The sequence below is a fragment of the Zootermopsis nevadensis genome, unplaced genomic scaffold, assembly GCF_977971745.1.
Source record: "Zootermopsis nevadensis isolate Lab colony 2312 unplaced genomic scaffold, Znev_1.0 Znev_ptg000028l, whole genome shotgun sequence".
Taxonomy (NCBI): Eukaryota; Metazoa; Arthropoda; class Insecta; order Blattodea; family Termopsidae; genus Zootermopsis; species Zootermopsis nevadensis.
Genome location: NW_028259160.1, coordinates 18,031,856 through 18,048,628, shown reverse-complemented (window position 1 = coordinate 18,048,628; position 16,773 = coordinate 18,031,856). Strand labels below are relative to the sequence as shown.

The 16,773-nt window shown below is 47.7% G+C and overlaps 1 protein-coding gene across 1 annotated transcript in view; it reads right to left on the bottom strand.

The window, feature by feature from the left end:
* The window catches only part of LOC110826737 (5-hydroxytryptamine receptor 1-like), a 40,934-nt gene extending 24,970 nt beyond the window's left edge, over nt 1-15,964 (bottom strand). Inside the window, exon 1 of the mRNA XM_022057674.2 lies at nt 13,381-15,964. Within this exon, the coding sequence (XP_021913366.1) occupies nt 13,381-14,241 (861 nt within the window). The 5' untranslated portion in view covers nt 14,242-15,964. The remainder of the gene's footprint in view (nt 1-13,380) is intronic.
* Nucleotides 15,965-16,773: the final 809 nt, after the last annotated feature.

Here is a 16,773-nt window from a genome sequence, read left to right as displayed (position 1 = left end):
CCACAAGACAATTTTTGAGCGGGCGTCAACGGACACGAAGTGAGAAAACCGACGACGAGTGTCGCGACGGCCATCATAACAACTCCACCAAAAGACGCCACATTTACCGCAGGTAAGGTTCCGGATACCACTGGAAGCGACGACATAAAGCAGACGCCGAGCGTCGCGGCGACGTCACAAGATGCCAAAACTTGTCAAAAAAACTCGGAATAAAAAACGACACATCGTCACGATGCCACAAAAGACGCCATATTTGGGGCAGAATAACCTTGGGATGCCACTGGACACGATGTTGAAAAATCGTCTCGACGCCAGCTTGCAAAGATCGCCACGGTCGTTCCCCGCAGTTGCCCCGTGGGGACTTCGCTTCATTTGATAATCCAGCCCGTACCGCGAAGAAAACACAACACTTAACCATTGCAAAACATCGACTGGTTAACGCTGTTTAAGGAAATAATCGCGGTTTACAGTGAGAATCGTACGAAACAAAAATGCAGACTTACATGTTGTTTGCCATCAGACTTTAAGGAGGTAACACATGAAATACTCAATAAGGTTTCGCAATGAAATCCTTACTGCGATTTTAATGAGTTAATTTCCCTTCGCCCGCGTTCCACTCGCACCGAATCCAGCAAGTAATTAATTTAGATAACGACGTCGCCACATGAACCATACTCGGACGCTGGCGTGTTACGCGTTTAACAGCTACGTTTCTGTCCCAGCTCTAATTACCTATCCATCACCGCAGTTTCTGAACACTTAAAATTTCCATTCTCGTTCATACAAAACCGTGTGAGCAGAATTGCCACGCTCCAGTTATAGACCGCATGCAAAGTGCCCACCCGGATCAATAGACGGCGAGCGTAGAAACTGAACTGCCTGCCAGCAGAGGTTAATGCGAGGAGGCCAGGTTTCAACCCACACATTCTGTGCATCGCGTCCACATCATAATGCGGAGATCGAGCGTGTTCCTCCGTGCCTCAGAAAGCTCACACTTTCAATGCAACTCCAACGATTTGCGCGAAATATCGCACGGGACGTCCTACTTCAGTTTGTCAACGGGACAATTACGAAGATCGCTGTGTTCCGAGATGTTCAGACGTTAAGTCTCGCGTAACACGAGACTGACGCTTCAGGGGCGCAACTTGCCAGAACACACACCCCCATCGCCCTGATGATGGAGGTAGGAAGCACGTGCGAAACATCAACCAATTTCTATCAGATTACGCGGCGAAACATCCTAGAAGGCGGAATATCTGTGCAGTGGAGCGTCTCTGCTGTTCACTTGACAAAGATTCGGACGGCGTAATTTATTGACGAAACAGTCCCTTTTTGGACCTGGAGTTTTTCCAGTCACACTGCACTGCGCGCTTATTACAACGATCCTGAGATTATAATTCCTACTGCAATTTACGCTGCGATGCTAACACTTACGACAAGAGAAGTGGACACAGATCGCTTTCGCGGCATTACCTCGGTTATGGTTGCGTAGCAACAAGTCCGGAGTCACAGAAACAGATTTAAAAACATACCACATTCATTCAACATTCACTTAGAGAAACGAAGAGTCCCGACATGAAGTTCCATCTTCAGGTGGGACACTGCTCGTCCAACCCGTCGAAGAACGTGCTGCCTCCTGGATGAGGGAGAAATCAGCCCAACGGCGAACACGCTGATGGATTGGGTAAGCAGACTCACTCCTGAAGATGACAAATTCGCGTCGAAACGCGCAGCCATTCTTCATAAAGCGCATCCCTAGAGCCTGCTAGATGAGATTTAATGTGGTTTTCGTCTGTTTATCTGTCCTTGCCCTTTTCCGCTTTAACACAGATTCGTAACTCAAGTCTCGAATACATACACACACACACACCCAGTTACATCTTACGCACTTGCGAGACTCATCTGTCACTTCAGATTAGTTCAGTACCGCCATTAAGAGACAGAAACTGCAGGATCCTAACCTCGACCTAGCAATAAAGATAGCATTTGGTTCTCTTCTGTTTACAACAAATGCAGACATGTCTATACGAGGCGAGCTCCCGACTACGAGGGCAAATAAACAGTGCTACATCACTCCATGAAGACGTATGGCGGAGTGGAAGTATAGCTCCATGCATTCTTAACCTCACCTCCGGAAACAAATCCCTCAGACTTGATTGATCTTCTCGGAGATGCAAGTAGCCGCCCCTCCCAGAAATTGATCGAGGAAACAACTTTCAAACTTAGCACCCGACAACCTGTTACCGTTCCTCGAAAGCCAACATAACCTCAGATGTTCACAGAGCTTCGTTGAATACTTCGTTAGAGGAACAATGGTCGATGATACGTCAGTCAGGGAAGGTTGTAAGTCGATCGGGCTTCGTTCGGGCTGGAACAAAACGAAGAATTGTGGCCTTGGGTGGGGAACGCGTCACATTTCTAAAGATAAACGTCGGGCCGTGCAGACTTCCAGCCAGAATTTTGTTAAACGCTGATCCGCCAACAGCTTTATCATCTGCCGAACACTCGCGGCAAAGGTTCAAAACGTATTCCTGCCCGATGACGTCAGAGCATATCACCAAGCGTCTGGTACCCGCTCATACAGCCACGCAGACGACAGACTGTCCTTTTAAGCGTCGCCTAATTCAATTCTATCTGCAGGTGAAAGAACACAAAGAGATCAAAAATCCAATTTGCATAAAAATCGACGACTTTCAATATTGAGAGAAGCGCCATTCAGAACAAGTCAATTAACTTTTTCATTACAAAGGATCATCCTTGAGCGAGTCGTAAGTATTCACTTGATCCTGGCACTTCAAGAACACCAGAGATTACGAGGACATTAAAAGGCGAGACTTAACTCTGTCCTGAGGTACCTCAACGAAGTGAATTACTTCCTGACTCAGAATTGAGAGACACATTTCAAAGGCACACACCAATCTACAGCTGGAGTACGAAACAGAATGAAAAAATACACACAAACAAACGAACGAACGAACGAACGAACGCAGCTACAAAAACCCCAAAAGCAAATCGCACTAACATTTTACATGGACCTGAACGTCGTACGCCAATGAAAGAAAGAAAGAAGCCTGAAGCACAGTGGCATTCCAAATATGCGCTTTAAGCCATGGACACGTAGGTTACCGATGCACGAACTGTCTACGTCTGGAAACGGGGCTTTGGGCTTTGCGCGCACCGAAGGCGACGGCAAGTGACGGAGGACTGGGACATTCAGTGGATCCCTCTGGGAAGGAGAATGGTCGATCGCTCATATTGACTCCGCCCTACGCACCACCAGACGTCTTCCCACACATACACTGACGATGTAGACAGCAGGTCTCCAAAACTAATCGGTATCTCAGCTTCCAAGCGGTTGGTCCCTGGAGCGAATTCAATTTTAATGCGTCTTTGTGTGAACCACAAATAAAAACATAAATTCTATGAAGACGAAACGTCGATCTGCGAGGTATCGATACATGGCGTGAAATACTGACCTCACAAAGATACACAACTTCTGAACAAACAGCTTTGTACATGGCGACTCGCTGAAGTAACGCAATTACGAACAAGTTATTTTGTGACTGCGCCTAGCAACACCTGGAGCCTTGTTCTGTGGGCGTTACGAATTACGACGGAGGGAAAATACGATTTAACAACTTCGCCGCCAGAGCCTTCAATGAAAGAAACAAATTGACCACCACAAACTTCTTAAAATAGCAGGCACAACACAGCAAAGCAATCTGTGCGAAATCACACGTGAACTCAAGCAGGAAGGAAAAGTTCGGCAGAATATCGTGGAAAAAGGGTCCAAGGCGCTCAGAGCCACAGGACAGTGCAGAGACAGCAAATAACATCGCGGGGCTCTGAAACGAGAGCTTCAACTGTTCGTGGGTCACGAGGCTCTAAAAGGAAATACAAAGGCAACAAGGACTTCCTGGCTAAACAAATTTGTAAAGATGGCCGTCCTCCGAAACTTGGCATCGCTTAGTCTGCTGGACATCGCACGAACTTTGAGAGGAGGTTACTGTCTCCAACACCGCCCTGATGATGGAGGCAGTAAGTTTCTCTGAAGCGTAGGTCAATACCTACCAGACTACACGATGCATCATCCCAGAAGACCGCCATCTTCACACTCGTCGCCGTGAGAAGCAACGCGGAAACAAATTATTGCCCGAACCATTTGCATTCGCTCCAAAACACTCTCTTCCCCCAATCAAGCTGAACATTTCTGACAGATTAAAGAGGAGTTATTACTTGGGAAGCAATTTTGCTGGAGTGACTGCAGAAGACCATGAAACACTTCAGCCAAATCGACGGATTCTTTACTGAGTATCGAAACCAGTACCTTCTAAGTGCGAAGCAGAAATAGGAATCCTGTCCAAATTCTTTAACAGAAACGGCGCACGGCAACTGTCAGCTTCAGGAACGACGGTCCCTCCCCCACCCCCACACACGCATTCACTCTCTTCGGCTGTAAAGAATTTAATAAGAGTGTACAGGTCTGCGTCGCAAGCAGAAACTTCCCTGCTCGTGTGTGGGTAACAAAACGTTCGCATTCAACTTTTACTTGCGAAATTGCAACCTGAGACGACTTAACAACACACACAATGGAGTTTTAAAAATAACGTAGTAGGAGGGAATATCCATCAAAAAAACTTTCGTACGTACTGCTGAATACAAATAAAAGAACGAGACGAAATATGATTTGCATTTTATTTTAAATCGTTATGAACATGATTTCAAAGCAAGTCTGAGAAAGATTACAGACAGACGGGAGACACAAAGGAGCTTCATGGTATTTGGCAAACACACCCTGTCTCCGTCGATACCGAATAGATTTCCAGGCAAGCTATAAACGCGTTTAAACAATGCACATTGCATGGCTCTACACTAATAAAATATGCAGTTGATGCAGAATTATCAAATGAGGGATTCTTGTACGCGGTTACTTCACAAAAACGTCCAACCCCGAAGAAGGCGGTGAGTACTTCCGACACTCTGGCATCCACTTGCAAGTCGCCACGGCGTCACAATCGATTAATCTATTGTTTATCGATCATCATCCAGCAATCAAGGAGTCAGGCCTCTTGTTTAAACGCTCCGACATCGGTCCCCAAAGATGTTTCCTTTGTAGGATTTGAGGTTCACGCGGCCGTGAGTCCGAAGATGGCTGTCTTCTGGGTTGGTTGCACCGTGTAGTCTGGTAGAAGTTTGCCGACGTTTCAGAGATACTTGCTGCCTGCAACATCGCCCTGATGAATCGTTGGAGACGTACTCAGGATTTAAAAACTGCTCAGCCTGGCAGAAAGCGAACACTTCACTCGTTACATTTTGAACTAAAAATTAAAATTGCTAATTCGGTTTGAATTTCGCTTTGCAACGCCAGTCCTTCCCGTTAAATAATATTCACTCATCTGTTAATCGACCAAGTGGAAACGTTGGTGCTTTTAAATATGAAATCCTCTTGTAGCGTCATTTGTTTCTCTCCGCCTTTGGTCTGGTCGCTAGGTAACCAACTGGGTTTACAGTATGAAAGCCAACTATGGCTAGTAACAGTCAGAGGTGGGCCCCGTTCTCCTGCAGCCCGCATTACTCCTTACGCGCCCCACTTCAGTTGCTTCGGGGCGTCTGTCTGGCTCTGTTAACTTCGTGACCATACAACATCGCCTGCTTCGCAAAACGTCACTAGTTTCAGCTCTTACGTTTCAGCGCTGTCCATATACCGAATGTTTCACGACTTTATAATGAAACCATTAAAATAACTAAGATTTGTGTAATTAGAGACAACACATTTTGCTCCTCGGTTTTCGTAGAAATTAACTGAGTTGTCAACTTAATGACCAGAAGCCAATCAGGGAATAATTCAGGACGGAAATTAATGGCACGCGAAGCACAGCGGCTGGCGGATTCCGCCCATCATCTGGACAGGGCAGGAAACCGAAGATTCACAAGACGCTGACAGAAGATGAAAGGGACGACCACCCAGAAGAAGAAATGAAGCCACTCCTGAATACAAACGTTGGTGTCGGAACAGTGTACGCCTAACAGACTAAACAACTAACGCAGTCTATCGTCACTCAGCTAAATCAAGCATACGCACCCATATCTCATTTAACTAACTTCATTTTAATATTATCCTCCCACCATCTTGGCCGTCCCCTTCAGATTTGGTAACATACGTTCCAAGTGTGCTGCATGTCCAACCAATTCAATTCTCTCTGATTTGATGATCCTGGTAACTTCTGGTGAAGAGAGCAAACTATGAAGCTCCTCATTACGTAGTTTTCGCCAGTCTCCTATCACTTCACCCCCTCCCCAGGTCCAAACATTCTCCTCAATCTGTGTTCATCCCTTAACGTGAGAAACAGTGAGATCAGAAGCCGATAATAACGACCCTAATGACTTTCTGATGACTTTAATAACGAAGTACGCGTATTATGATGACACCTGAGGTTCTCCGACGGTAAAGATGTCAATGTCAGTCTTCTGGGTTGCAACGCCCCGTGGGCTTTCAGATACATACAACGCATAGAAGGAACATACCGCCCTGAAGACGGAGGCACTAAGCACGTCTTTCTCCAAACCCAGGGTACCTACCTAAACGTCCATTCGTCGTTACAACCTAGAACAACATCGCCTTACTCAAAATCATCAGTACATCGGTGTTGTAAAACATGTGTAGTTGCATAAGCATCTTTAAACGCACAAGTTAACACGTCGAGAGCGTACGGAGCTTTGTAGGTGGAGTCTGGAGGCAGTCAGCGGGCACCTTCATCGCCAGCAAAGTGTTAAACGCGTCCACAGAACTGATAATCGTGCCCTGCACACAGGTGCAGAGCCAGACGGCGCTTATCTGTTTCAATGTCGCGTGAGATACTCAAATGATGGATTGCACAAGCTAAACCACTTACTTCTCAGGTTTACACTGAAATAAGACCAGATTCCCCTCAATACACAGCGCGGTATCATTATTTACTGTCGCGGATGAATCGCGGGCTCACGAGAGACGCGACACGCCCACAAAACTTCGGATGGGAAAGCCGAACAGACAAAAAGGAACGCTTGGGAGACCAGGAAGCAGATGGGAGGGCTTGAAAATGGACCTGAGAGAAGCAGGAATCTTCGAACATGGTAATGAACGTTCGCACGGATAATTCATTTACCAGATGAGCGAAATCAGTTTCTCAACAAGGACTGTCAATAAGTAACCAAAGTTAAGGCCGAAACACGTATTTGGGCGCATCTCGTGAAATACCAACCTGCGACGGAAATTTGATAAAGCAAAGTTGTCGGCGTCCGAACCAATAAATAAGGCGCGTCCGATACGGGATCTGCCAGTCGACATAAACAAAGAACCCGCGTGTTGTGCGGGAAAAAAAAAATCAGTCCTAAAACGAATATAAAACTGGCTACAATACAGTTTCAAGTCTGATGACAGGCGCTAATGACCAGCGTATCTTAGACGATCTTAAACACACGAACCAATTAACAAGACCTTCGCCAGTTGTCCTCCATTACGAGCAGGGAATCATCAGACAGACACCGAATTCCCAGCGAAATAATGAGGCAGCAGTCCGTCCGTCCGTGGCTCTCACATTGTACGCCCCCCGTTTCGACACAAAACCGCAGTCACACACACGCATTTCCGTTAAGCAGCGAAGCGGAAGGGGCTGTTTACACCAAGTCCACCCACCGGGTGCGGGACACCAGCTGTCAGATCTAACGGCAGTGACTCACTCAAAACCCATCTGAATTCGGATTTAAATAGCAAATTAACCGACCGCACTTAGAGTGTGGGCACAAATACGACCACATGTCTCAAACCCAGACCGCTGGCTGGCTCCGTCCACTAACATTCACAGCAAGTTCTGGTAGCTGGACTTTAAAATAGGCCACGACCGGTCTTTTGCCGTTCATTGCGCACACCCGTTCTGCCACTCCTTCCGAAGGCAAGGAATGTGTGACATAACGTCGCTAAATAACCAACAAACTACCACTTGTAAACCATATGGGTGCCGGGTCACTTCTGGGTCTAGGCAGCATTTGTACAGATGTTACCGTGAAGTGGAGGTATAACTCCACGCATTCTTAATTTGTCACCGGCACACAACAGAAGAGACGTGTGCCTGCTTCTGCCTGGAATTGAACCCCTGTCATCCCGCTGTGGACATACTGAATGTGTGTCACTGGTACCGTTTAACAAATGACTCGTTGTTTATTTAACGACACTCATTCCGCTGTGCCAAATGATAGCAGTGGCAATGACGAAAGAAGTAGTCGGTGCTTATTTCACATCTTCGTGAAGAAAACGTGGAGGAATACAAACGGCACAGCGCGCAGGCCGAGGCGAGATCCGCGACCTCCAAGGTACGAAACAGGAGTCGCGGTTCCCTTGTCTGGACTCGAAGCAGAACGTCCAGACTCGGGCTCTGTCTCGGGAGCTCAAATGCTGAGCTCGTAGACGCGTCGGCAAAAAAACTTATTAATATCGGCAAAGACGAATGCATTCGAGAACGTCAGTCATCGTGAAGACTATTTAAAACCCTGGAGGATGTTGCCTGCGGGCAGATGCAAATAGCCACAAATCAACGTCACAAGTACACACTTCAGCTGGCGGAACTGCTCAAGCGAGCAATGTAGGAATATCTCTAGTCAGGCTCTAATAGCTTCGTTACAAGGATCCATCCCGATCCATACTGATTTCCCCGCACGTCCTTCGACAGTTGTCAGTGAACCGTTTCAAGTTTCTTCGGCCACATTTCAAAGCCGTCAAAGCAGCTAGTCACCTAACCGGCAGCCGCTGAAGTACGTGGATGGGGCGGACACAGATTCACTGAACGTTTCCTAACTTGGTGGGACAGACGCCCACGCGTTACGTTATTCAACTTCCTTCATATAAACAGAACACATTCTGCAATAACAAATGTCTACGACGAACGCAAACTGCCGCACACACAAGCGAAGCCGCTGTACGCTGTTCGTGAATTAAACTGGGCTTCCCCGGGAACTACGTCGCGTTTTACTCCGCTGAAGTCGGTCCTTGTTACGAACACTTCAGCAGATAGGGCTCACACACCTGCACACCGCAAACGAACTGCGAGAAGGCGAAACATCGCAGAAACCTGCCACAGCTCTCTCGTTCTGTAAGCCTACGCGACTAAGCTGGTTTCCTCTAACACAAATGGCAAAGGCTGACGTGAAGTGCCCCCCCCCCCCCCCCAGTAGATACGGTTCAGCTGGACTTGAATTCCGAGCGCAGTCTCATGTTTAACGGCCCCCTTGAGTTTCAGCAAGCGAGGCTCTACACCAGACACGCGGAAAGACAAGCACGTAACTCACTCCAAGGACCACACCATGTTCACTGCAGCAGACTCCGTACCGCGACCCGAGCTAATTTCATCCAATCGACACTTAAACAGTATTTCCTCTTTAATATTATTCTCCCTTCCACACCTAGGTCTCCCAAGTGGGCTTCTTCCTTCACCCCGCCCATAACATATCCCGTGATTTGGTCAGCGCACTCGTGCGTAGTGAACAATACAGATTGAAAGACCTCTCCAGCCCCTCGTCACCCCTCCCCTCTCAGTTCCGAATATTTTCCTCAGTACGTCTGCACTCAGCAAACGTAGGAGTCCAGCAGAACAACATCGTCATTTTGACGGCCCTGAGGACCTGAGATCTCGCCTCAATTTACAATCATCTCCCGTCAGAGTCGGGGGCAGAGTTACACACCCACGCGATCTGTCCATTTGGCAGGACAGCAGCCATGTTCCTCGCGTTTTCTGTCTTGCGTCGTAAAAAACATTGCTTCCTCGTCTGGGGTCGAGATTCTTCCAAGTAACAAGTCAGGTAAGCGAGCGCCCAATCCTCAGCAACCACACAAGCACGAACTTCATATTGTCACTTAAAACTTTCAACTCTACGACACTTTGCAGTAGTCAGAACAAAGTTGTGAGTTGGATTAATTATATCTCACCTTTATCGCCCTAAAACCAATCTCCGAGTAACAAACCCCTGAGGCGAGCTGGTCCGCATCTCCAAGAAAAACACATCGCGTCTCCATTACAAATATCCGTCTTGAGCGACATTCAGAACATGTTCTGTTCTTTATTTCGAACGAAACGCTTAAGAAGACTTTGTGGACCACAAAAGAGCGGAGAGGCGTTAAGGGAAATTATAAAGTTTCTTAACATCGCCCCACAAATGGTTTATAATTCGATCGTTACAGCATCCAGCGTCGTTACTGAAATGTTTTCTCAGGAGACGGCAGTCACATTGAGAATCAATGTTGACGTTGCAGTTAACGGCCGTACTTTCGTGGTGCTTAAACTCAACTTCGGTGCTAGATCATTATCTAGAAACGACGACAAGTTCTAACGAGAAATTCAGAGTGTAACGTTGCGTATTTATCACAATATAATTACAACCTTTGGGAGAATCATGGCTGTACATAAATCCAGCACTGCAAAGATCACCATCAAGTCCCTAATGATTTTCGCAACGGAGCCCAAAACTTGTCCCGCTGGACTTCCACAGACTCAGACGATTTCGTACAAATTCCTACTACTTTCATTTTAATTCGTTATGTAAAGAAGCTGTATCAACTGCTGAGGTTATGTAGCGTCGAATGAGCGATAGTGAATAACGAATAAAAACAAGTTTCCGCGGGATATTTTTAAGAAATACCCTGGAGGAAAACCATGGGAACACGTGGTCATAATACGTGATACTGGCCTCAGAGTGGACACCAGGTGCTAACCGCTTCGTTTCGTTAGTAATAATCGTAAACCTGGCTCTCGCAAACATTACTACATCTGAAGGAAATGTCGCTTCGAAGCTCCATCGTCGGAGATTATTATAAATCGCTCGAATTTGAGTGTTCCGAAAAATAGGGCGGAAAGAATGAGTGAAATTCAACCCATTCCACGCCACACACGAGATATGTAGCCCAACAGCACTCGCCTTTCTGTGCTGAATAAACGAAAATAACCTTTCCAACTCCTCAACGGTAAATTATTTGCGGGTTTATCATAACCAGAATTTATAAATGAAACGTTCATCATCTCCAGCTTCTTACGCAACCCGAGTTAAATGTTATACGCATTTCTCAGCCGTTCTCACGCGTGCTACGTGTCCTGTCCACATGACATCCTGATTTTATCCCAAGAGTCGGCTCTTCATTAAGCACTTGTCTCCTATGTCCTGTCAGTTCCTAAGCCAATGAACGCACTCCACGCCTCACAGCACCACTCAATCTCACTCAAATCCAGTTTAATATTATCTTCTTATGTCTATGTCTATCGTCCCTTCAGAAGCACTGTCACTTCAAGAATCAATATAGGCTAATATTTCATTTTTCGTGAATCGTGCTACATGCATCGCCCATCACAACCTTCATCCCTAAAAACACAGTTAATATCTCTTTCCTGAGTTTCACAGAGTTTCCTTGGCAACTGCTCAAACAGTTTCCCTCGGACAGACGTAAGACAAAGTCCCCCAAGTGTCCCGACCAGGTACGAACTGTCCGAGTTGGTCTTCTGGGTTGTAACGCCGGTATCTACCCACACGGACACGAGAGCCTCAAATCTAACACGACCGTGGCGAAACTCTACCTCAGCTTCCGGCTTCCTTACCCGGGAAGAGCGCGGGTGAGAGAGCCAAGTCCCCGCGACTCAATCTGTCGCTTTGTACAGTCGCCGAGAGTCATTAGGCGTCCTCGGAGTTACGTGTAGAGGCCGTCCTAACGCGACCATGACGTGACGTATCAATCGGCGACTAACATCAACACGCGAGCAACTACGGGCGCTCCTTTCGTGTTCCAGCGACCTATTTTGAAGCGTAAAGATTGATTAATACACACGAAACTCTAATTTTTACTTGATATTTGTATGGGTGTAATACTTGGTTACTGATCCTGACCGACGTACACGGAACGCTGAAGGGCAGTTTGTGCCCGTCATGATTTGGACCCTTCACCAAACGCTGTCGGGGGTCAGCAAATGAAATAAGACCAGATTTGTGGGACACGCAGCGCAAATGAGGGGGGGGGGGAGAGATTAGAAATGAACACCTGCAGAGGATTTTAGTCGGAAAACCTCGACAAACAAGACAAGGGCACAGATGGGACACTAATATCAACACGGGCTTTAAAATCCTCTTCCAGTGAATGCCAACAGAGTTCATGGCTCGTGACAGGGGCCATGGTGGGCTCTTGTGAAAACGGTAATGAACATTTTGACTGCATAAAGGGTACAGAATTTATCTGAGCGACTATCAGGTAGGGGACTACTAAATAGAGAGAGCTGTCTACCCTCTGAAGCCGCAACTCATCTAAAGAATATTCAAGAATCCAGCTCCGACCTCAAAGAAAACTTACGTGTATCCATGACAACGCTAAATTTGTAACGCTCTTTAGGGAAGTAATCGCTGTTTATTCTGAGAATCGTGCGAAACCCATAAATACACTTCGTGTTACGAAATGGGACTTAACTAGACAAAACGCCCAACCACTACGTCAAAATAGCAACCTATTCTGAGTCAGCAGGAAGACTCGAATAGAGCCAAATTCGGTTTCCAAACAGTTGAGGGCACCAACTGTGCCGTTGGGATGAGCGCCCTGTCAGACCGCAACACGCAATACAGTACTGATGCGATGTGTGGCCTACAGAGTCCCCTTGGTAGCCTAAACGTTCAGGCGGCTTAGCGCAGGTAATTAGACGCACCGGACTTCAAAGGATCCCTTGCAGCAGAACGCAGGACGAAGGACTTGGGTGGATTTATAAGCGACGCAGCGCACTGTCGAAACACGAGAAACTGATTCGTAAGGAGCCGATTTAAACCACAGGCATGCTTCCTTTTGAGTGGACTTGTGTGATACTGGCAACGGTGGCGAAAACTCCGATTCAAAGCCCAGTGGGAAGTTTCCGTACCACCTGCTCTAACGATTAATAACTCTGCATGTTGCCTACACACTGTGTCTATAATCTTCGTATGATTCTCAGTTTAAGAGCGAATATTTCCCTAAACAGCGTTAACCAGTTGATCTTCGACGTGGTGACGTCTTTTGTTACCTTCGAGGTACGGACAGAAAGTTTCTGTATCATTCTGCTGAATTCATGCCAAAATTTCAAATTCCGATTGAAGCTGTGAGACCCTCGTCCATTTCTCGTCGCTCTGGCTTCTCCACTTTCTACAACCTCGCCTACTCTTCAACGTATCTTTACTGGAAGGGCAAGCGGGTACTGCCTGGGAACTTTCACTGTCGGAAATTTATCTCTGCCCCCCACCCCCGGCTAAATTAGCTTCTCTCACTGCTCTCCGCCCCACATCCTCTCGTCTCTCGCGCGTCAGAGGATTGACGGGAACAGCAGGACGAGCGCCCTCCGCTCTCTCACTTACAGTCGTGGTGGTGCTCGCTGTGCTTGTCCTATGATGCTGCACCCTCGCCGCAGAGGCGACCGCTGGCGACGAGGTGTTGCTCGCCACCCTGGTCTCCGGCGGGCCGCCCCCGTTCTTGACGCTGATCTCTAGGTAGCTGTGCGTCTCCAGGTGCGACTGCGCCCGCCGCTCCTCCAACACGATCCTGCGGGCCGCCCTAAATATCTTGTAGTACACGACTATCATCACAGTGAGGGGGATGTAGAAGGAGCCGAGCGTCGCGTAGATCTGGTAGCCGAAGTTCTGGCAGACGACGCAGTGCTGAGAGGTGCCAGTCCCGGTGCGCCCGTGCTCGTTTCCCAGGATGAGGAGGGGCGGCAGGCTGATGCAGGCGGCCCCCAGCCACACCAGGGACACGCACGCGATCATCCTGCGCGGCGTCCTCTTCACGCCGTACTCCAGCGGCTTCGTAATGGCGTAGTATCGGTCGACGCTGATCATACAGAGGTTCAGGATCGACGCCGTGCACGAGAGGACGTCGAACGAGACCCAGAGATCGCACACGACAGGGCCAAAGTTCCAGCGGCCGAGGATCTCGTACAGCAGAGCCATGGGCATGACGAGAATGGCAACGCAGAGGTCCGAGACGGCGAGCGACACGAGCAGGTAGTTGCAGGGGCGCCTCAGTTTCCGGACGAGGCACACCGCCACGCACACCAGAATGTTGCCGACCACTGTGCCGATGATGACACACAGCAGGACCAGGGCGATGATGACGGCCTCCGCCGCGCTGTAGTGGGAATCGGGACCGGGAAACCACGGCTGCGGCCCGGATATCGAAGTCGAAGTTGTCGTTGCTATGGTGACGTTACTGCCCTCCATACGCCGTCGGTACTTGAGCTGGCAGAGGTACTGTGGTTCACAGGGATCTGACACGCCACTCTAAACCGCGCTCATTGGATGCCTGGTCAACAGAGGGCATTGGTATCGCGAAACGACCGGGCCCGTGACAGCCAAGGTAGGCAGTGCGCCGGCAGGTGTTCGATCTCAAGTCCTGAAACTCTCTTAACCCGCTTGTCGAGTTTCTATCGTCCTAAGAGAGAACGCAGTTCCGTCTCTCAGGATCGCCTCTTTTCTTGCTCTCACAAATTTGTTCTTTATATTTCGCGGAAGCAATTATGAGCATCGCTTTAAATGCTTGCAATCGTCACCTTTCTCCAGTGCAATTCGACTGGTGACTGCCCCGTCCACGCGACCGACAAGTGAAATAACTTACTTGTAACGAATATCGACTGCCACAAAATAATGGAAGGTAAAATATCCTGAAAATTCTGTACGCGCAGAAGTGAAATGTCAATGGCAGAAAGGCGAAATTCGTCTAATCGCCTTCAGTCGAGCAGAGAGCTGTTGGTGGCTTCGCTGTGTTCACTGTAGACTCTTGCGTTTATCTCGTTCCGCATCGATGACTGATATTCAGTTGTTAATCGCGTTGGAGATTACGCACAGATCTTGGATATGACTGTGTGGAGACGGCGATAAATGATGTGCAATTCTTAACGTGATACAATCAACTTGCAGTTTGCAAACTGTCAGCTTCTCACGAAACCACGTTATATGGCGATGCACGGAGCACCAATGGCCGCGACACAGGACCGGCGACGTAACTCAAATCCCCTTCCTTTAATCTGTGACAACAGAAGTCTGCTCGCACTGGAGATAGCATCTTACACATTAATTACGTCTGCGGCAACTGTTTCAGTTTGTTTCCCATGCCACTAGGGGCGCTGGGTACAAAAGCCATTGTTGAGTTACCTGTAATATTTGATGTACTGGCGTCTTGTTCTGTTAACAGAGTTATTTGCCGTCGTTCTATGCGATTAAAGACACAGGATCGCTCTCATTACAACTCACCGTCAACCAATCCCAAGTCGTCATCGTTACGTCTCAGTTTTTAAATTTGCATTCGTCCCATTTCGTCACCGCATTGTTGCGCGCCCGTCATATTGCAGTTGTGCCAATCACAACTTCCGACACCAAGACTTCGACAGAACAGCGCATTGTTACTGGCAGAACCGGAGAACACTTTTATTTCTCTTAGAACCGCACTAAATAAAATTCACGGCCGCCATAATAATACGCTTTCCAAATTACGATATTTTAAACCAGAGCCAGCGTTCGGAAAAGGTGTCGCCGCACAGCTGAGGAGTCATTGTTGCAAAACACTTTCCGTGACGAAACGAGTTAACAATCTTTCTGACGGCTGATCCACGTCACTCGATATGAAAACTAAGCGAGGGAAATCCCCGATGCGCCAACTACTGTCACCATGGTTACATCAAAGGCGTCGAGTGAGGAAAGACGCGGATGGGAACCCCCTTCTGAACACGTCGCGATGCGATCGGGGCGCCCTCTCTGCCCGCACTGAGCGACGCCAGCCAGCCCCGCCACACTTTAACCAACCGCGCTGCCATGACGTCACTCGCTGCTTGGGGAAATGGCGGTGGAAGGGGCGGGAGAGAGCGAGGTAAACAGTGGAAATGCGAAATAACAATCTGCGACGAACGGCGAAAACTGACGTAAGAATTAAACGTGATCGACTACAGTTCCGCCTATTTCAGGGCTTATAAACTTTTTTTTTTTTTGAAGAACGTTAAACCTCGAAAATATTATTATTTTCACAGAAAGTATATCAAACGTTAAAAAAATTGAGTCGACAGAAAATAGTTAAAATGTTATTGATCACTTTCCACACAGCCTGTCACTGATGGTGTCAGGCGGCAGTGGAGATTATATACAAAAACAGACCAGGATAAAGGACATGGATACAAAAGCGAATGAATTAAAGTGGGGCAGAAAATGAACGAGTAGCAACGACGCACTACGAATATTAATGAGTGGACAAAACAGAATATATTTCGTATGGACGCCGGTAAAGTTGAGTCATCATGTTTCTACGGGGCCCGGAGTTTAAAAAAACAGCAGCGCCAATTAGAATTTATCATGAGCTGGCTCAATCCAATTCACGTTTTTGTCCTTTAATGTCTACTTTAGAGTTACGTTATGATCCAATCTTTAAGCATAAATTCAAAGTGATCTCCTGGTGTGAATGTACCTACATTCCTTGTTTCACCCATGCATGCTACATGCCCTGCTCATCACAACACTGCCCCCCGCGGGGGGGGGGAGCACTTGAGAAACACTCAGCGATTTGAACTTGTATGACCTTTTCGAAGTCCGTAAAAACAACGCTGGTCCATCGTGGATTCTGAATAATTGATACGATTATAATCGGGGGGGGGGGGGGAGGCTAATAGCTAACGAGGCGCGTGGTTTAGATGAAACACAGACTCAAAATGACACCTCATAATCTGCATAAAAGTGCGCGCCGTCTGTTATCGGCTCTGCTGTTTCGAC